The following is a 23,100-nucleotide window of genomic DNA, read 5'->3' as shown; positions in this document are numbered from 1 at the left end:
TTCAGATTATTACACATTTATATAGTGATGGGGTGGCACGGTGGCACAGTGGTAGCACTGCTACCTTGCAGTTCGGAGACCCAGATCCTCTCTGCGTGGAGTTTGCATGTTCTCCCCGTGTCTGCGTGGGTTTCCTCCCACAGTCCAAAGACATGCAGGTTAGGTGGACTGGCGATCCTAAATTGTCCCTAGTGTGTGCTTGGTGTGTGTGTGTGTGCCCTGCGGTGGGCTGGCACCCTGCCTGGGGTTTATTTCCTGCCTTGCACCCTGTGTTGGCTGGGATTGGCTCCAGCAGACCCCAGTGACCCTGTAGTTAGGATACAGCGGGTTGGATAATGGATGGATGGATGGACATATAGTGATGGCTGTAGTTAAGGTTTTTCATGCAGAGTGTTGTACATGGTGGCATTTAATTAATCTGTAACTGATGAGAACATTTCTGAAATTCAGCTATTCTGTTAGACTTTGTTTTGAAATGAAAAAGTTCAGTGAGTTTTGAGAATGCATATGAACTTATACCTTATTATTATTCATATTTTACCTATAAAAATACTTTATAAGAATTATTGTCAATTTCAGGTTAGTTGGAGCCTGTCATGGAAGCAACAGTAAACAGGGCACTATCACATAGCGCCACGCTTACTCATGCCAGGACAATTTAGTGTCTTGAATCAACTTTACAGCAGGTCATTAGGAAGGGGAAGAAACCCCACAGTAAATAAATATATGGAAGAAATATGTAAAGTACACCCAGAATGCACACTTACAGGAACTCAAACTTGGATTCAGAAATTGCTGGCCATATTCAGTCTAATGTGGAACTACCAGCTAAACTGATATTGGGACGAATCCAGCGAAAACCCAGAGCGACACTGAAGGAACATGCAGCCTTCATGCATACAGAGAGTCCCTCAAGTTCTTTATCAATATCGTTAACTGTAGTGCGTCTGTGCCATCATATTCCATGAAGAGTTTTCTGAGTGACATTTGGAAAATTTCTCTTCAATTAAGTTTTCTTTAATAGCACAGTGGTACACATTCCTGCCAGTAACCCCATATTAAATAATATAAGTGTGCATCATATGATGTTACTGACCAGGAATTTCATTATTTATGACTTTAAGAGAGAAGCAGTTAATCTTCATGAACAAATGATAAAGACAAGCCACCTTATGCCAGTGAGGTGTAAGAAGACTTCTTAAAACCTTAGAGATACATGTGCACTGCACCCTGCAGTTTTTGAAAGAGCCGTTAGACTTTACGCTGGTAATGGTTCGGATCACCAAGCTTACTTTTTACAGATGTTATATAATGAGTGCTTTGATTGCTTCGTGAGCGATTTTGTCGATCTGGTCCCTTTTGCATGCTTGATGTGCATCTTCCCACTGCCCCAAACTAAGTTTCTGTTCCCTTCCACTTGCCCTCAAGCAGCAGCTGCTCTTGGGTGTGTGTCCCTTCATACTTTTCACAACCTGGAAATTTTGCTTATGTGTAATGTCGCAGAACATTACCACAACTACACAGACCTTAGCAGGTGTACAAACAGAAGATGATAAGCATGCCACCCGCAGACAAATGTTTGTTCTCTGTTTGCCACACACAGGTCAGCAGTAAATATCTCTACAAATGAGTATATGAAAAGTAAAAAGGAAATTGATTATTTAATACTATACTGTTGTCCATCAAGAAATGGCAGTAACACTTTTTAAAAATTTAAATTGCAGTACTACTAATAGCACCTGAGGAAATAATAAATGCCATGAAATTTTTTGGATTCACGATAATTACTAGTTAAGCATGATTTCAGTTGGATCATCTGTAGCTAAATGTAAATAAGAATTCCCCATACTAAAACTGTAATATATATTTTTAAACTGATGAAATGTGATGCTGAAATAAAAAAATAAAGAAGTAAAAGCTTGCCATTTAAAACTCTACAGCAGTTAAACACGGGATTTTAATTTGGCCACTTTTTTTCAAACACATCACACTAAAAACTAAAAGATGCATTCAAGTGAAAAACAGTGGAAAGTTCAGTTAGAAAATTTGAATAGACGAGCCAAAATTCTGAAGGCACAAATTATGCTGCCACTCAGTTTCAGTCTAGTACTACAGGTCTGGATTTTAGCACCCCTTAAATTAAGACATGGACCTTTCATACAAACAGTCCAAGATTAAAAACAAAGCAATAGAAAATCAGGAGTCCTGCTTGAGACAAGAAAACAGATGAAGTGATGCACTGCATTATGTGTTTAAGCATCCAGCTAGCACACAATATATCACAACTTTAGTCAAATAAAAGCATCCTGGCCTAAAATCTTTTTTTTTTTTTATAAATACCACCATGACCAATAAGACATCTGATGGCTTTGTTATTTTTAAACATTCCTGTCAGTTCTAAGAAGGAATAAAAAAGATCAGTGGAACACTGCTAATTTTAAATAGTTGATATTCACTCTGGCATTTTGTTCTTCTTACTTAATTTCTGAGTCTTTGGTTTAGTGCCACTGGTCACCAGTCTTGCTAAAAATGAACATATGTCAATTGATAAATAAAAACAGGGAACAAACTGTAACAATTTACCAAGTGAAGTGTGTATAACGTACCTGCTATAAAACAGTTATCAAGGGTAACATTAGTTAAATATACATTAAATACTACCTAGGGTGGTAGTACTCACAGACCAAATGTCATGAGCTGTGCCCAGATGTAGTTCTTGTGAAGTTTGCATGTTCTTGCCATGTCTGTGTGGGTTTTCCTTTGGGTACTCCAGTATACTTCCCATATTCCCAAAAACATACAGGCTAGGTTAACTGCAAATTCTAAACTGGTCTCAGTCCCTGTGTGGAGGTGTACATGAATGGGCCATGAGACGGACTGCATTCTCACTTTTGCCCAACTCCCCATCTCCTGAACTGGATTACCTGGGTTTGAATATGTTATGTTTTTATTTATTTAACATTTGTAACCTCAATCAGGTCTCTAGGATGTTTTAAGAAACCTGGGTATGTAAAGAAGGTGGACACTTCACACGGACAGTGTCTAGACTTGGTTGTTTCATCGCTAACTAAAAGTATAATATAAAGGCTATTTCAAACAGATAACAGATGTTTATTTAAACATTGCAAAATGATTCTCATGTGGACTTAATGATGTGCTAAGAAAGTCAGATATACAAAATTCATGTGTACAGCTCAGAGGTGAGGAGTTATTCATTTCCACTGATGCATGAAAAATACCTTTACAACACCTAGAATATGGTTGCCATCTCTAAACTAATGCCCCTTATTTATATTTTTTGATTTACAAGTGGACACTTATGGTGGCACTAATATTAAAAGAGAATTTTGGATTCTCACTGTTTTAAAATGAAATACGGAAATAGGCATTATTATTGGGGGTGATCCTCCTATACAATAGTAGTACTTGCAGACCTTTAAGAGAAAAGTTCCCAACACAGTAATTTCCTCCATCTGTAAAACCTGCTTCACTAGTCCTGCTTAGAGGAGCACAGAAGAATACTGATCTAATAAATATTTTCTTAAGATGTTATAGATAAGTTGCATTATCAAAGTAATGGGATGTCAATGTGTGGCCAGTTCTTTGTAAGAAGTGTAGTGCATTCTCCTTGTTAAAGTGAATGCTATAGCAGATGGACGGGCTTAGAGGCCTTTTTGGAAGGACAACATGAATGGAAGTGTAACCTGGCCAGGATGGTTTTTAACTCTTTTCATAGTTGAGGTGAACAGAGAATGAATGGACTGGGGAAGACCTTACATCAAGAACAATTCAGCCCCCAGTAGAAGAGGTGGAAGTGCTCCTCTGACTTGGTCGCATTTTGGACACCAACAGGGTTGCCTGGGACTTGTAGTTCAGACCCTGCCGGGGTCATTGGGTGCCACCAGAGGGTGCTGTCAAGAGAGGACCTCCCTGTTTTGTGCATCTTCCATATGGCCCAGAAGTGCTTTTGTCATGCAAACCTGTGGCATTAAAGGTACTCCTGGGTCCAACATAAAAGGAGGTGTCTCACCTCACTCTAAGAGTCAGAAGGAAGAGGATGACACTCGCTAAAGAGGAGTAGAAGGAGATGGATAAAGCATCTTAGCTGTATTGTATTGTGCTGAACTGACATAACAAACCTCTTAAGGTACTGTAACCTGGGAATGTGTCTGTGGCAGCTCTGTGTGGTGTTTGTGGATTTGAGATACCCCCTAGTGATCGCATTAGCTTACTGGCCATCACCCACAGTTACCTTTGCTGCTGCCAGTTATTTTTATGCTGAAAAAGAGGAGAGTGAAATAGTCACATAATATGACAAGCCTACCTAATCTCATTTTATCCCATACGGAACTGCACAGTGCCAAATACCAACCCAGGTCTTGGTGACTTTGCTTGGGATGGAACCCCAGCCTATTACTGAGTCTGCTTATTTATATATAAAAAAAAAAAAAAAAAAAAAACATGCAGAATCCTCTTGCATATATTTTATATTCTTATCATACAAAATCCTAAAGCTTACTGCATTATTCACTTCTGATGCAAGCCAATTTTAAATAATTTCTAATTTTAAGTAAGGGAGACAAATCATTGACTAAACTATGTCCAGAACATTATAAATGCTTATGGAAATGCTTACACAAACAATGTAGAGGGAATTCTACTAAAATAAATATTTTAAAAAAGAAAAAAAGTAAATGCAATTTATAAATGTTAAAATTGATGAATGTGAATGTGGCCTACCTAGTTGCCATAAAAAAAAACAGTGTACGATATTGCTTCTGAAGGTTAAAGTAACAATTGAGAAACATGTGACATGGTGGCAAGGTAAGTGCAACAGGTTTTACTGAGTAGCCATTAGGTTGAAGCTGTGAAATGGTAAAAGTACAGCAGAAGGTGACCATGGAACTGTTAATATGAAATAACCTTGTCACAAATTAAATAAATTCCATTCTCAACTAAACATGTGATTGGAGTTAGGAAATCTGATAGTTACAAAATCAAGATACAGTACCTGTTTTAAAAAACAATAGTTATCAACTAAAAGCATATGTGCTATGCTTCTTACAAACTCTATGCCAGTAATTAGACACGAATAAGCTAAAAGGAGAAAAAGAAAGCATAGAAAAAAAAACCTTCCCTCTAAATCCTCATGTTGTTAAAGCCTTAGTTCATTTCCCTTTTTATACTTCTATCCTTTTCTGCAAAACCATGCTGTAAATTCACTTCTTAATCAACAGATCTTTATCTTTTTCACTCCTTAAAAATAGAAACAGCTAGTTGTATTCTGAAGTTATAGCCTTGCGGATCTTCGCTTTTTCTCACTAATGTTTCGATAGTTGAATGGGCGCATCTTCATCTCTATGAAGGGAATAGAGAATTCATGTCCTTTCCAGTGATACCAGTTTATCCCCTGTAAGACAATAATGAGTTGATGTTAGAAAGAACTTTGACAGGCTTAAGGTCTAAATTAAAATACATGAGCACAGAGAAAAAGAGTTTCATTACAATGAAAAGGTTAAAAGAAAAAAAGCTTATCCCTAATGATTAAAGAAAAGGTTACATTTAATTTAAACTGTCAGCACTTATACCAAAATTAAGCAATAGTTCAAACTGACTTGTGCAAGGAGATCGAGATGGAGTTCTACAATGTTAAATAAAGAATTTTCCAAATTTCTTTTGAAAACATGTATAGCTGACTAGAAGAAAATTGTGCCATTTCATGGGATATAACAAACTGGATCTAAGAATCATGTTTTGTATTAAAGCAAATACAATGACAGTAATAAATAGTACTAAAGTAAAATAATTCACAACATAAATTACATGCTGCAGTATTGCCCCAGGATACTGGAATGATACACACAGCTGATTCATTGTGTGTACCCCACCGATTTTTTCATTTTCCTAAAATGCCCAGCCTCTGAGGGGTTGTTCCACATTTAAAGGCCAAGAAACCCAGCTGCAGCATTCCCATAGAATGTAGCCAGGAGGCGGAGTCTGGGCTCTCTTTTTCACTGCACTGCTGTGAAAAGAAAATCTAGGACAGCTGGTCACCCTAGAGCAGTGTAACATTGCAGGTCAGATGCAAAGGAATAAGCAGAGCACAAAATGAATTTCTTTTAGAGCGACAACATCCTCTGCTTTGGGTGACGCACAGATTCCCAGCTGCAGTAGTTATTTTTGCCCAAACATGCTTAAAAATTTGCTTTACTGATTATAATCCACATATTTTCATCTCACTGACCTGACTATGCCTAGACTCTCCATATTTTCCATTCAGGTTTGCTCTGTGACAGTTTTTGTACCACCAAGCTCCTTTATATGATAAGGCACAATTGGTGACTGCGATGTCATTGTCTTTGTCCTTAGTGGAGAATGGGCGTCCCTGGTGGTAGCTTAGGGAGTCCCCTGGAGGTAAAAAGTATTAAATAATTAATCATCACATGGTTATAATATGAAAAATCATGTTATGAATAAACAGATATTATAAAGCAATTGGTAAAATACTTATAGTCCCCTACTGGTTTATTATCCCTAAGGTACACAGATAAACATTAAGCTAATGTCTAACATCTTTAACCACATGAAAAAGCTGCTGTAACAATTATATACTTATGTAGTCCGCCCAAAATGCTAATACAGTATGTCTTCCAGCAAAAGAAATAGTGCAAACCATCTATTCTTCTTTTACTCAGCCACCTTAAGTCAATTTCATGCACATGGCAAAATCAGCGGTATTGCAGTAAGGAACATTGAATGGGGCACCTGCTAATTCAGGAGATACTTGAACACAAAGGCCCAGCTTGGAGCTGTCATCTAATGTACTATAAAATGTTTGTCACTGGGTTGTGAGAGAAAGACATAAGCACCAATGCAGATGCGGAAAGAATGTGCAATTTCAACCCAGCCAAATCCCATAAATGCCAGAAGTGATTCCACTCCGTTGATGCCCTTAACTTGCAACTGCTCAATCCTGGGTATGCTATTAACCCATATTTAGCCCTGCAAGGAGGTCCTGCAATCTGCAGGGAAAACTTGGTGGTTGGTGGTAGTGTTGGCACTCCAACCACCGTAAATAAAACTTCATACTGTTCCATTCCATTCAAACTAGTGTGTTGCTGATGTGTCATCTGCTCCGCTCAGGTCCTAATTTGGGATCCTGAGATGGTTTGTCGTGTGGTGGGTGAGGCAACGCGCTGTATCAGTGCATGCTCCCAACCTAGGCAGCAACAATTAGTTTTAAAGTTACAAGCATAGTACAAAGACATTTCAAAGATGTTTAACCAATAATTTATTTTAGATGAAGCAGGATCCTGGTTGGTGTCTTCATGACTATGAGTAATAACAGAACCCTCCGTGTTCATCACACAAATGTCATTATGTCTGTAAGCTCTATTGCCTTTATAATGTCATGGCTCTGTTTTGGAATATCTGTTATGGTTAATAGCAGAAAATTGCAGTACATGGTATTTTCTTTGAATATTCAAAATTACACAGAACTAAATATGCCTGAAATATTTAGCAGTGAACCCTATTATAAGACACACACACCAAACTGATACCTTCTCACAGGAAAAGCCTTTCAACGCAATCAGGTCAGCTGCCAGTAAGGTATGGCCATTAGTCCTTCAGTGAATGTGATCACTATTGTAGAGTGTGACCATTCTATTGACTTTAAGGGACCACAATAAAGGGAAGGTAGGGAGGGGGTGGTCTTCAAGTATGGAAGCATAACATGTCTGTCCGTTTCTTTAATTTCTTGCAAATCACTGAGCCAAAAATAGAACTGTAAACTTAACCTGACTTCTCCACCATTACATACATAAAACAGGAAGATAATACAATGGAAGACCACATGATGACCTGAGTGGGACAAGGAATAGGCTGATTTTACTGAACACAGAATCTCAGAATGTACCATAGTGATGTGTTGAGAAATCAAATGTTCATCTGTTTCCACATCAGAAAAACTCGAGTGTGGTGTAATTGGAAGTGATGATTCATATTTGGAGTCAGACAACTGAAATTGAGTTAAACATGGTCATTCAATGGGTTAGAAATTAATAAAAGTAAAAGAGCAAATCTAAAATCATAGTGGAGGGAAAGAATAAGCAACCGGTTATTGAGTACACAAGGTGTAAAAAAGTTACATAAATGCTAGAAACAAGAGTAAGAGTTCTTTACAACTGAGTACAAGGGTTTGTGTAAAATACTGACTGACTGGAAAGAGTTTAATGAGTAGATATAGAAGGAAATAACCTTTCTACCAAAGAACCAGTGTGAAAGTCAGTTTTTTTTGTTGGCAGGTGGGATGCATTCATTTTCATTGTGATTTGTAGAACTTGGTGGTGCTTCACACCCAATGCTGATTCATGAATGGTGCTCTTGTGCAAAATTCTTCAGGCTGATGACAGTGATGACCAATGATGACAAATACTGAAGCTTCATTAGTCTATTTACTGAATCAACTGACTGCAGTTTCATACTTGCCTGTACATTAGGGCTTTCTCAAACACCTCTAACCAAAAAACATTCATGTGCCATTCCTGGCTAATTTAGAGCTGTTCAATAACTTAGAACACAAGTCTCAGGCATGTGGGAAGAAACCTGGAGTAGACGGAGAAAGTCCGACATGACCATGGGAGCTCCATACAGACCGTGATCAAGTTAACATTTAAACATCGCCTCTTGGTGTTGCGTGGTGGCTCTGAGGTTAGGGATCTGTGTCAATGATCAGAAGGTTGCCGCTTTGAATCCTATAAAAACCAGAAGTGATTCTACTCTGTTGGGCCCTTGAGCAAGGCCCTTAACCTGCAATTGCTCCATCCTGGGTATGATGTTAACCAGTATACAGCCTTGCAAGCAAGTCCTCCAAGTTGCAGAGAGAACTCAGGGAATGGTGGCAGGATTGGTACTCCAGCAATTGTTAAAAAAAAATCACACTGTTCCATTCCATTCAAACTAATGTGGTGCTGAGGTGTCGCCTGTTGCATGGTTGCACTTGAGTTTTAATTTGGGATCCTGTGCTGTATCAATGCATATGCACTTCCTCTGGGTGTTATAAGAAGGCCTCATAAATATTAGTACACCACTAGACCTTAACTCTTTAGTTAATGGTAACACTGTCCCATCAAAAAGCCATTTCACTTATTACACTTTCTAACTGCAGGTATTTGAACAAGGACCATTAATATTATCTTGGATCTATGATCATTGCTTGCAGCCGCTTCTGTAATACATGTTCACATAATGTAATGAATGAAGAGCACACGCTCATTCACTTAAACCAGAATAGTTTAGAGTCACCAATTAAACTAACACACCCATTTGTGGTATGGAAGAAAACAGGCGTATGTGGAGGAAAACCTATTAAGATACTGGGAGAACATGCAAACTCCACAATATAAAAGTTAATGTAACGGATGGATAGACAGACAGACCATTGGGTAAATACAAACTCCATTTATCAAGGTGACTCATATTTCATATGTCTATATATAATACACTATTTTGGCTGTCTGTTTGTCTGTCCAGGATTTTAAATCACCTGTAGCTCGCAAACTATTGACCTGAAATTTGGTACACATATACTACGTGACCTCTACTATCCACTTTTGGTGTGATGATTGACCTCCAAGGTTATTCCTCTTTTTATTTTTATTTAATTGTAGAATCAACTCTCAACAGCAGCCAGGAGGATGGCCGTGCGGCGCATGCATACGGGCGCTGATCTCATCCCTACCACCTTCACCGTCACTTCCCCTACCTCTTCATTTCTTAAATCATTCTTGAGGCAGATTGAAGACTTAAGTGCCAGCTTAAGTGAAAAATTAAAGAAAACATACTAAGTAATTGCAACACAAACACTGACTTAATCAGTTTTAATGCAAAAAGATGCCGACAAAAGAAGAGAAGCGGGCCACAAGGGTGGAGAAAAGAAGAGCTGCTCAGGAAGCAGCAAGCGCATCAACCTCTCAGCAAATGAATGGTAAACATACAAAGAAAGAGGATGAAAACTAGGAATGCTCACGTCAAGTGTATTCACTGCACATTATTGTGCAGTGCACCATTACTGGCACTGTATAATCTAACTACAAAAACAGTGAATATTTTACTTACAACAGTTAAAAGCAGCAATTTTAATATTTTTTGAATATTACAATAGCAATAGCAACAGTCTTTACTATTACATATACTGTAACTTTTATTCATAAAGTATATTGAGTGATCTGAAGTACAAAGTAAGCTTAATTTGCAATCTCATTTTTTATTTTCATTTTCTTTTAGTATTAGGCATTGCGTCATTCTTTATCTGCATATCCAAAACAAGCAGATTTATTTTGTGCCAGAAAACAGTTATCTCTTTTGAATTGTTTCAGATTTGGTAGTGAATGACTTCTCTGCTTTAAACAAGAAAGTATGGAGGAATACATAAATAAGATACAAGGCAGTAAAACTTGCATTGTAATTTAGACCTTTTGATATGGCCTTAAGGAAAGCAGTGTGGGTGGATTCAAAGTAACAAGTAACACCAGTTGTCTACACATTTCATAGTACCTGGATTTTTTTTACTCACCTGCTGTTCCATTGTACTCTCCAATTCTGAGCTTGTACAAGTTTCTTGCATCACCGATGAAGAATCGGTCGTAATTAGCATACACAGATTCTTGTCCATCTCGCATATCGATTCGAAGTTCATAGCGCCCTTGAGAGGTGATCCGGTGAATATTATCCAGTCCTATACAGGCAAAATGACAATAATTGTAACTGAATTTATGCATCTAGCCATTTATTTTATGGGCGTAGATCCCCACTTTCTAAAAAAATGCTCATATGTTTACATTCATAAATGGAGAGGAGCCGCGTATAATAAAAAAAAGTGGAAGTACTGCACCACAATGCTGTCCAGGCTTTGCTACAGTTTAAGTTTATTACTTGGTTTATGCTTAATGTTAAATTATGTGCAGAAAGTAAACGACGTCTATTAAAAAACTCATAAAATTGTGATTACGTACAGTATATGGTGTCTTTTGAAAAAAATAAAAACAGGTGAGCATAAGTATGTAGCTCAGTAATTTATGGTGAACAATATCCCAAAGCAAATGAAGGACACTCCCACACTCAGAGCATCAAACAGTCTAATGAATTTGTGTTGTATTCTTAATTACATTTATCCTGAAATCTCTATTCTTAACTATTTGTTACAATGACATTCAAAAATCAGCTTGGACAACAAGATTATTACACTTTGTATTTTCTGTATTGATTTCAAACATTACCGCTGCTAAAAAGTCACATTCAACACTTTTTTAGTTTATGAGCAAATAAATGATGTATCTGATCTGAACTTTACACACCGTGCCCAAAAGAGCAGAAAATGCAATTCATTTTAACCACATCCTGTAAAATCTTATTTCCTGTTATGCTTTCATGGTTTTCAAAGCTATAGTCATCCTTTCCTAGTATTTATCACATCTTTAAAAAGAATTCTCCATTTTTTTTTGTTCTGTTTGTATCATAAAAATAAATATTTTAGGTAGATGGAAAAATTTACACTGATAAACATCCTACACCATGTGAATTATTTACTTCAACTCATTTGCTTAAAGAATAACAGGACAGCACAGGATCAGATATAATAACAATGAAAACATCGTTGTGCACTAGAGTGTCTCATAATAATAAGACTAGCACTCCACAGGTACTGAACACTTAGTGTGAAATATCATACACTCTATGTCCTGCCAAATCTGGTGGAACCATTAGAGTGAACTACATTTACAGAATCATTACCAGAAAGAAACTGTGAACTACAAACAAATTGCAGAAAATAAAATGGCAGCAATTAAAACGTGTAAGCATCTTGAGGAAGGTAGACAGCAATTTAACCTCAGCTACAGTTTATTTCCTTACACTTATGGAGCTCAGCCATGGTTCTTTAAAAGCACACATTCTTCTTAAGTAAGCCAGCATTTTCAATGCACCCTACTGTTATGATTGTATAGTTAATATACTTCTTTTCAAACCTGTCGGTTGAGTTTCATTTGTAAAGCAAATATTTAATTTCTCAGCCCACTTCACATATGTTGTTTAACTAACATATTTGTTTTATTCCAGTAAACACACTGGCCTATACATTTTAAAAAATGCCTATAATTATAAATAAATGTATTATAAAATTCTGTCATGAATTTTCCCCCCCCACACCATCCAGGGTCACTTTCTGTTTCAAGTCCAGTGTGGCTGAGATGAGCCCAAATCGATGTTGTGGGGACTAAAAATAAAAGAACACAGGATGGGGCGGAGCCATAAACCAGACGGGTATCTAATCTGATAGTTTTCTCTGTAGCTTAGATACCACTGATCAGGATGAAGAGCCTTAAACCTGTTTCTACTTAGAGGACCCAACCACGATACAGAAATTATCTGTTTACCGGGATGTAAGAGAAGGGTGGTCTGTTTTGTTCAGAGAAAGAGAAATAAGGAGACCACTGACATAGACCACTGAACTGGAGATGGTAACAGTGCCTGCCTGCAGGGGGATAACACCCTATGACACAGCCAGCATCTCAAGAAACACAATCTATGTTGCTATCCCTAACCTTTATTCTTCTATTTGCACCCATAAGTTCTTAACATTGTATTAAGTGGTTTTTAAAGTAATGGATAATTGTTTCCCATTTGTCTTCCCTTCAGTGATTTTGGTTTCCTCCATTTGCCTAAATACACTGACTTCTCTGCAGTGGTCCAGTATGAACGAGTGTTTCTCTTAAGTCAATGTGAACGTGACCTGCAGTGGCCTGATAGCCAGTCCAAGCCTTGATCCTGCCATGTGCTCATTGGTAATAAAAGAATCAGTAACAAAATGTTTACTTTACTGTAAAAGGATGGACTTTAGTTTCATGCCTGTTATGTAAATTTGTTTTCAAGGTTTGTAAATAAAGAACTCAATAATAAGGCCTACAAGCAGGGAATGGGGTATCTGTTAGGGTTGTTATGAGGATGATGTCCTTCTTTGGGCCGCACACCTACTCCCTTGCATGCCTACTCACTCATTCCTGAGCAAAGACTTCACTTTCATCATTGCTGCCCACCACCCCCTATCCTTTCATCTGTCTCTAGTATTTCATCTGTTTCTGTATTTAAGATGTGAAAAATATCTTTTAAAAGTATACTGTAGTAAAAAGAGGATTGTTCCCATAGCTAAAGAGACAAATTTCAACAATGCTGTTAGACTTTATCTTTATTCTACATTCAATATAAAAGTCCTCATTGGAAATCAAATACTACAGATACTTACTTGTTTTCAACTGTCCAGTGCAGTGGCAGATAATCAGTGATCGTTCCATTATTTATTGTATCTTAAGCACATCTTATCTGTATCTTATATCTATCGACTTTATATGTTCTAAAATGTTTTTACTTCATTTTTCACTAATGTCCACATTCATATTAACTGAATGTATTTCTTTTAATAAGTCACATTTGAGGGCTACAGAATATTAAAAGTAATTTTCTACAATTATCCAGTAAGGCTGTCATCGAGCCAGTCTTATCTAAAGGTCTAGTGTGATCTGAAAGAAAAAAGTTGCTTTTTAAAGTGGTTCTTGTATACATTAGCTTGTATACATTAGGATGTCATTCCACTGACTATATATACATGCAGTGTGAAAAATGTTTATTTTAATTGTTGGACAGAATTAGATTTTTGTTCATTTTCAGTATTTACTACAGGCATTGTTGTAAAGAAGCTTATAGGTGAATGAGAGTCAGTGTAATGACAAAAAGGCAGGTTAAAGGCTCACATCAGACTTCTTGAGAGAAAGAGAGAGACAGGCAGCACTGTGATAGAAGGAGGACATTACTGTACATGAAACTAGTCAAACTCCCAGCATGCATGAAGCGTGTTTATTCTAGAAACATATATTGTAGAGGTGTCAGCTAATTCCAAAGAATTACCGGTACTTTTTCCAGAATGTATTGTTGTGGTGTGACGACTGACTACTGACTCACTGTTGTGAGCTGCTCTCATTGCCAGTAACAGCCAAGTTTATTTAATGCAAATTAATTTTTCCACACACTGACACTCACTTCAGTGCAAACACGTGTATAACACTTTTGCTCATAGAGAATCGCTCTACAGGAATACTAACACTGAGGCATTATGCCAGATGCAATATGAATAATGTACACTCAGCAGTAGTATGCTAGCATGTAGATCTGTAGTATCTGATTGCAGGTACCGGACATACAGTATATACAGTACTTACCGGCCCAGTAAAACCCTTGCATAAAGGAATAGATTTTCCTTTTTTCTTATTTTTGCCTCACAAGCAACATTTGATTTTGGCTTTTTAGCACCTCCTAGAGACCACAACCAATGTATGTGGAGACAGACATGCTTACTCGCCAACCCACTAAAACTGTCTTATATAAGAGTAGATTAGGGAAAGATAGGACCACTAGAGGGCAATTGATCCCATCATGTGTGAAACCTCCAGCAATAGTAGTAGTCATATTGTCACATGTACAATGTTCAGTGAGATTTCTACTTTCATGTCCAATAGAAATACATCACATCACCATGGTAAATATATTTAACAGATAAACATAAATCGGGGTTCCTGGTGAATTCTATTTCTATGTGTCTCTATTACTTTGATCATACTTTCAGAAATCTTTAGAAAAAAGTACAAGAGAAGCTCCAATATAGTTAGCCTTCCTTACTTCTATTTCAGAGATGCCCTAGTCACAGTTATATTTGCTATGGAGGTGTTTAATTAATTGCAGTATGAATAAAACTTTAGTTTACAAACATGCTGAGATTCTCCCAGAGTTAGGGTGGCACCTATGAGTGGATTAAGACATATAGGGACTCTAACGAGTGTAAAAATGATGCTGTGGTCATTTGTAAATTGAAAAAAAACAAGATTGAAAAATACTACTATTTATTTGTATAGTATGGTCTGACTAAAAACAAAGAAATCCAAAAAGAAGGAAAACTTCTGACTTGGCAGTCCCAGTCACAGTGAGGCATTAGGCAGACATATTGTTGTTGGTATAAAGGAGCCCCAGTAGTGTGTCTTGATGTACTTCTCCTGAGTAATTAATTTGTGCAAAGTACTCCATGTTCGTGTGTCAGAGAGAGGATGTGCAGTATTGTTCATAATGGCACTCAGTAATGTTTTCATTCTTTCATCAACTGCTAAAAATCTATTTAAAAATGGGTTCAGGTCATTCGCTTTTTATACAACTCCTTCTAGCACCTGAACCCTGGATTGTTTAAGTCCAGTGATTATGTCCAGTCCATTCCAAACATACTGATGTTATGCTGAGTCAATTTGTTTTTCTCCCTTTTCTTCACTCAGCTTTTAATTCAGTGCTCGCAGGACACCCTTCAGAGCCTTTTTAGCACCAGATATGGATTTTCTCCTTTAAGAAACTTTTAACCTCCTTAATAATCCAAGGCTTCTTGGTTGGAATGGAACACAGAGTCTTTGAGGGTACCACAGTGTCAACACAAAAGTTAATATAGTCGTTGATACAGTCCCTCAATATCATCCCCAAGTTACTCGCACATCATTTCTCAGTCTGTCATTTAGAAGCAGTCATTCAGAACCATTTCTGCCTCCATTTCTTCACTATTCTTGTTGTAAAAGGCTGCCATCTAATCACAGATTTGTAGCTGGGATTAAGATGGATCAGAATGTGGTCAGAGCTTCCAAAGGGGGCCAGAAGTTTACACTTAAAGGCATCTTTAGTATTTAGTGCAGCTAGTCATTTCCTCCAGTGGAACATGACACAAGCTGATGGATGTCGTTGTTTTTTCATGGTTGAAATTAACAAATTATAACTGTATAACCGCAGCAGCAGAAAGATCACTAGTGTATTAGTGACAAAGTGAATAATTTCTGTTTCTGAACTCTCATTTGCAGAGACATGAATATAAACAATAATGATGATGCATCTTTCCTGGGCAAATGATATGAACAGATTCCAACAGTCAGAATTTCAATGTCTGAAATACAAATTGTAGTTTTAAGTGTAATATGATTCCCTTTATTCCATTGCTCATTGATATAGATGACCAATCCTCCTCCTGCCTTTTTTCCACACCACACCACACTGTGTCTGTGTCTGCTTGAACAAGACTATATCCTTTCAGCATTAAAACAGTGGTATCAGAATTAATCCAGCTCTCAGTAAAACACAAAATGTCATTGCACCTGCATGTGCACTGTGACCTCTTATGAAAGCAGACAGCTCACCCATCTTATTTGAGAGCAATCATACATTGCCCATTACAAAGGATGGTAGATCAGTTGTAAATTCTTTTAGCTTTGTTTTCATTCTGGCTGGAGCTCTTTGGCTTCTCCATGGACAAACAACTTTTACAGTATGCTAAAATTAAGCTTCTTAGGTGCTTGTGATTGCAGTGCACGTAGCTGATTTCGGAAGTGTTTAGTACACACTACCACTATTTTCTCAGTGTCTCTTATGTTTCCAGGTGCTGCTGGCATAATGTAAAGTAGCCTTTGAGGTCTGCTTTGCCACCCTTTCCAGGTTCACAGCCTGTCCAAAAGCTGGCACCTGGGTTTGCATTGTCCATAGCAGATCACTGATTAACTTGAAATCCATTTAAAATCAAGTTATTCAATTTATAGTGGCTATTATCAGTGATGAGCCAGAAGTCAAACCTAACCATAATCAAAACTAGTAACCTGTAAAACAAGTTCAGAAGCAAAAAGAAAAACAGAGAGAAAATGGCGTTTAGAAATTAGACTAAGGAATTTGTTTTGTTTATTTCTTAACCTCAAATATTGGCTCTTCTTTTGAGCTTTGCCGCATGTATTTCTTATTTTTACTTTAGTTTCGTATACCAGCCTGTTTATTTAACTGTGAATTCTGGAAAGTCCCTAAAACAAGCCCTTGATTTTCCGAACAAATTTAGTCTTTGTGTCAGAACTTCTGGTTTACCTATGACTTAAGGCATTACAAATACACAAACATGAAAAAGTCCAGCAAGATATGTTGTACAAAAGAGAAATCTACACATTGGCAAATGGAAGGCTATTTCAAGTGTTAAGGCCCCTGAAAGGTTAATCAGCCACACGGGATAGCTTGCTACATTTGTTTAAAAAGTGTTCTAGCAGGGCTTACTCTGAAGGTAGCATAAGGAAGAGCTTATGGTTTATTCTCCATGGACCAAGGAAACTGTCCTAGATCAGTTGAAGACAATAAGGAGATCTTGATTATAACATAGGAGCTCGTGTTGCTTAAAATAAAAGACAGGCAGCACTGGAGCCATCAGGAATGGCTGAGTCTTTTCCCAAGTATTTAAACTCATCCACCTTCGCCAGCTCTACTCCCTGCATTCCCACCATTCCACTGACCTCCCTCTCATTTACACACATGTATTCTGTCTTGTTCCTACAGACCTTCATTCCTCTCCTCTCTAGAGCATATCTCCACCTCTCCAGGGTCTCCTCAACCTGCTCCCTGCTAATGCTACAGATCACAATGTCATCAGCAACCATCATAGTCCACGGGGACTCCTGTCTAATCTCTTTCTACAGGTCCAACCTGTCCAGCACCATTGAAAATAAGAAAGAGCTCAGAGCTAATCACTGATGTAATCCCACCTCCAACTTGAATGCATCCGTCACTCCTACCGCGGACCTCACCACTGTCACACTTCCCTTACGTACTTCTCTGCCACTCCCGACTTCCTTATACAATACCACAGCTCCTCTGGATGCACCCTGTCATATGCTTTCTACAGGTCCACAAAGACGCAATGCAACTCCTTCTGGCCTTCTCTAAACTTCTCCATCAACATCCTCAGAGCAAACACTGCATCTGTGGTGCTCTTTCTTGGCATAAAACCATTCTGCTGCTCACTAATCATCACCTTGCTTCTTAACCTAGCTTCCACTACTCTTTCTCATGACTTCATGCCATGGCTCATCAATTTTATTCCCCTGTAGTTACTGCAGACCTGCACATCTCCCTTATTCTTAAATATCGACACCAGTACACTTCTTCTCCACTCCTCAGGCATCCTCTCACTTTCCAAGATTCCATTAAACAATCTGGTTAAAAACTCCACTGCCATCTCTCCTAGACACCTCCATGCTTTCACAGGTATGTCATCTGGACCAACGGCCTTTCCATTTTTCATCCTCTTCATAGCTGTCCTTACTTCCTCCTTGCTAATCTGTTGTACTTCCTGATTCACTATCTCCACATCATCCAACCTCTTCTCTCTCTCCTTCTCTTCATTCATCAACGTCTCAAAGTACTCTTTCCATTTGCTCAACACACTCTCCTCACTTGTGAGTACGTTTCCATTTTTATCCTTTATCACCCTAACCTGCTGCACATCTTTCCCAGCTCAGTCCCTCTGTCTAGCCCACTGGTCCTTTTCTTCCTCCTTTGTGTCCAACCTCTCATACAACTCATCATACGCCTTTTCTTTAGTCTTTGCCACCTCTCTGTTCACTTTGCGCCTTATCTCCTTGTACTCTTGTCTACTTTCTGCATCTCTCTGACTATCCCACTTCTTCTTTGCCATCCTCTTCCTCTGTATACTGTCCTGTATTTCCTCATTCCACCACCAGGTTTCCTTTTCTTCCTTCCTCTTTCCAGATGTCACGCCAAGCACCCTTCTTACTGTCACCCTTAGTACATCTGCTGTAGTTTCACAGCTGTCTGGTAACTCTTCACTGCCACCCAGTGCCTGTCTCACCTCCTCCCTAAACTCAACCTTGCAGTCTTCCTTTTTCAACTTCCACCATTTGATCCTTGGCTCTGCCCTCACTCTCTTCCTCTTCTTGATCTCCAGCTTCATCCTACAGACCACCATCCTATGCTGCTTAACTACACTTTTCCCCCTTCAGATCATCTCTTCTGCAAAGGATGTAATCTACTTGTGTGCATCTTCCTTCACTCTTGTACGTAACCCTATGTCCCTCCCCACTTCTTAAAATATGCATTCACCACAGCCATGTCCATCCTTTTGGCAAAATCCACTGTCCTCTGACCTTCTTCATTTCTCTCCTTGACACCATACCTACCCATTACCTCCTCGTGTCCACTGTTCCCTTCACTAAAATGCCCATTGAAATCCACTCCAATCACGACTTTCTATCCCTTAGGTACACTGTTCTTCACTTCATCCAACTCACTCCAAAAATCTTCTTTCTCACCCATATGCACTAAAAACATTCATCATCATACCTCAAATTTCCAGCTTCATAATCATTACTCTGTCTGACACCCTTTTCACCTCCAAAACACTCTTGACATACTGTTCCTTCAGAATAACTCCTACCCCATTTCTCCTCCCATCCACACCATGTTAGAACAATTTGAATCCACTTCCAATCCACCTGGCCTTACTCCCTTTCCATTTAGTCTCTTGCACGCACAATATATCAGCCTTCCTTCTCTCCATCATATCTGCTAACTCTCTCCCCTTACCAGTCATACTGCCAACATTCAAAATTCCTACCCTCAGTTTCACTCTCTTTACTTTACTCCTCAGAAACATAAAAGTTATTATCTAACATGTTTAACTTAACTTTGTCAGTTATTTATAGTTTTTAAAAAACTATGATATTCTAATGAAGGAGTTGAAAGGGGTCCTGTATAAAGCAGTTTGTCATTGTTTTATTTCCTGAATTCTGATAGCCATTAACTATATACAGTAGGTAATGGTTATTTTTTGTTGGGATCATTTATGATCCTTCTTAACCTTGCTTTACTCTTAATTAAAAGGGAATTGTAGCAGGAAAATATTAAAAGTAAAATGTAAAGTTCTATTAAAAAATTACTTTTATGCTAAAGCATCTTCCTCAAGAAGAACTGGCGCTGTTGGGTTTTCTTGTAAACAGTGTGAGCATGCTGAGAGATAGAGAGCCGTTGTAATACATGCTGAAGTATTTAACAGCAGGAATGTGTACCGCAACTTGGCCCTTCAATCTTAAAAGGTTGAAGAAGGGTTTGGGAGTGATGTATGCTAGACATTCTGTAAACACCACAGCTCAAATCTATAGCTCTGGGAATAAAGATACAGGCTTCCAATTGAGCAAAAGCACATATCATGTTGGGGTTCAGTTATCCTCCAGGACAGTATTATTAAAACTGTTGCATAAAAGAGTTCAGTTGTTGAACAGCGGAAGCCGTGTTGCAGCCCATGGTCTTAGCTGGCTTTTGTTTTCTTTGCATCCCCTGTGTTTAAATTACCATTTACTTTGTTGTTTTAGTTGCAATTGGTCATCTCCTTTACCCTTTGCTAATTTCTTTGGAATGAATCTACTTTAGCTTTGCCATGGGCTGACACTTTGAATTTCTAGTCTTGTGTGCAGTGCTGCCAAGACAGGCTCTCCCTCTGTGACCCTGAATTGGACTAAATGGTTTTAGCTTTGTTCAGCATTTATCAGTCATGGTGACCATGTGTGCTTGCCCCAATAAATTACACAGCACTATATGGAATATACATCAAACTATCAATGAGCCAGCTTGTCAGCCTGAACCTATCCTCACAAAACTGGGTATAAGGCCGGAATCTAGTCTGGTCTTAGGGGTCAGTGAACTGCAGGACACACAGATTTGTGCACAGAGTCACATTAGCACCAGGCCAGCATAGAGCCAACAGGTACCCTAATGTGTAGATCTTTCAAATGGGGTTGGTCGGTATTACATCGGCACACAAAATCTTAATTGCCAGTTACCAAGTTAAGTCAAGGTTGTTGTCATGAGTATGTTATACAATGAAGTTTGTACTAACATATCCCCTTAGAACAGCTGACAAAATACACTCCCTAAAACTAATTGATTATGAATAGATGAGAGATTAATAAACCCTAACAGGTGAAAGTGTGGCTAGTGTAGAATAAAACAAGTTACCACCAAGGCATACATTGGGAGCTCTGTTACAATCAAGAGTGCCTCATGTGATGGGCAATGACATGCTTTGTGGAAGCCTTATTGAGCATATTTGAAATGAGCTCACTTCAGAAAGTAAGAGACTAATCATAGCTCTATTATATGGATAATAGGTGATGCAAAAATAAAACTTTTCTTACCATTTAATTAAAAAACACAGCATTTCCAATGCATCCATCCATCCATTATCCAACCCGCTATATCCTAACTACAAGGTCACGGGGGTCTGCTGGAGCCAATCCCAGCCTACACAGGGCGCAAGGCAGGAAACAAACCATGGGCAGGGCGCCAGCCCACCGCAGGGCATACACACACACACACCAAGCACACACTAGGGACAATTTAGGATCGCCAATGCACCTAACCTGCATGTTTTTGGGCTGTGGGAGGAAACCCACGCAGACACGGGGAGAACATGCAAATTCCACGCAGGGAGAACCCGGGAAGCAAACCTGGGTCTCATAACTGCAAGGCAGCAGCGCTACCCACTGCGCCACCATGCCACTCCCATTTGCAATGCATCAGTCATAAATATGATCCTAAACACTATTCCAATTACATTAGACCTGATTAGCCATTCATTTCGTTATTGTGAGGAACCATGCAAAATACACAACTGCAAGGTGAGAAGGGTGAAAACAGTTAAGCAATTAAGAACTTGAGCTCTTCTAGTGAAAGAAAGAGAGACCAAAGTGGACCTTAAAGGGAAATCAGTTATGTCAGATGTCATCTTTCAGTTCTCTTGGCCTTTACATCACATAAGTGCATCACACAAACAAGAAGGAATCTGGGACAAGCTGGCAAGGCACCGGGGCAGAGAAGAAGTCATATCCTCAAAGGTAAGATCATTGGTTTTGCTTTTAGCTGTCTCCAGCATTGCAATCAATCCATTCACCCTTCTTTATTCTTCAGTATGCTGCCTTGTTTTGACGATGTTCTGCTTTCTTTGCCTTAATGTTTGTTGCAAGAAATTGGATAAGGTTTAAAAGTCAAGATAATTGCTGTTTTATTCTAATCTCTGAGTACTTTGTCCTTTGTTGCCTACTTTAAGTGAGTTTTTGTCTTTAGACTAGGCTAACAATAGGCTGGCAGATACTGTACAGCTAAAACAAAAACATTTTTCAGGGATCACAAGCCCTTTACAAAATGCACTTGGCATCACAATGGTAATTCTTAACCTCAACAAACATCTGATGCCAAAAACATTGTATTGTAATGCTGTTCCTAGTCTTTTTTCCTTTTTAGGAAAGAAGAATATTGGCTAAAATCAGTACCGTACTGTTAAACTGATTCTTTTAAAATGCTATCTATTTTCTTTATACTGAATATCAAAACATGCAAAATGAGGAATAGATGTGGCTACAGATGTGAATACAGAAGTATCTCTATTTCTTTTAGACTAAAGCTGTCCTATTGTGTATTTGACCAATGAAAAAATCCTTTCCTTGAATTTGCTTTAGAGCATAGTAATTGAGTGCCTTTATTTTGACTATTCTGGCTTTGTTCTTTGTTACGGCTGGTCTACAGGATGGTAGTGAGACCAGCTATGTCATATGGGTTGGAGACGGTGGCCCTGACCATTAGGCATGAGACAGAGCTGGAGACGATAGAGTAAAAGATGCTAAGATTTGCATTGGGTGTGACGAGGATGGATAGGATTAGAAACAAGTATATTAGAAGGTCAGCTCAGGTTGGACGGCTGGGAGACAAAATTAGAGAGGCGAGATGGAGTTGGTTTGGACATGTGCAGCGGAAAGACACTGAGTATATTAAGGGAAGGATGCTAAGGATAGAGCTGCCAGGAAAGAGGAAAAGATGAAGGCCTAAGAGAATGTGGTTAGAGAGGACATGCAGGTAATGGGTGTAACAGAACAAGATACAGAGGATAGAAAGATATGGAAGAAGATGATCTGCTGTGGCAACCCCTAAAGGGAGCAGCCGAAAGAAGAAGAAGAAATTTTGTTTTATTTTCCATTTTGCTAGTTTTGCAGATATATTTTACATTACCTGTTCTTCCTGACTGCTCTCCTTCTAGCTTGTCTGGATTTTCATCCCTATTTTGCTTGTTCAATTTGATTGGGCCTCACTCCAAGAATAACCCTAGTGGCTCAGTGCCTGTGTCACAAAAGCTGTAGACAGGATCTCACAATA

General features: G+C 38.6%; 1 protein-coding gene across 1 annotated transcript in view; it reads right to left on the bottom strand.

Moving 5' to 3' along the window:
- Positions 1-282: 282 nt before the first annotated feature.
- The window catches only part of tnr (tenascin R (restrictin, janusin)), a 208,313-nt gene continuing 185,495 nt past the window's right edge, over positions 283-23,100 (bottom strand). Inside the window, exons 19-21 of the mRNA XM_039735597.1 lie at positions 10,577-10,738; positions 6,245-6,408; positions 283-5,410 (exon numbers count right to left, since the gene is read on the bottom strand). Of these exons, the coding sequence (XP_039591531.1) occupies positions 5,291-5,410; positions 6,245-6,408; positions 10,577-10,738 (446 nt within the window). The 3' untranslated portion in view covers positions 283-5,290. The remainder of the gene's footprint in view (positions 5,411-6,244; positions 6,409-10,576; positions 10,739-23,100) is intronic.

Source organism: Polypterus senegalus, chromosome 14 (genome assembly GCF_016835505.1).
Source record: "Polypterus senegalus isolate Bchr_013 chromosome 14, ASM1683550v1, whole genome shotgun sequence".
In the NCBI taxonomy this organism is placed as follows: domain Eukaryota; kingdom Metazoa; phylum Chordata; class Cladistia; order Polypteriformes; family Polypteridae; genus Polypterus; species Polypterus senegalus.
The sequence above is the reverse complement of the archived record's forward strand: the minus strand, read 5'-3'. Positions and strand labels throughout refer to the sequence as shown.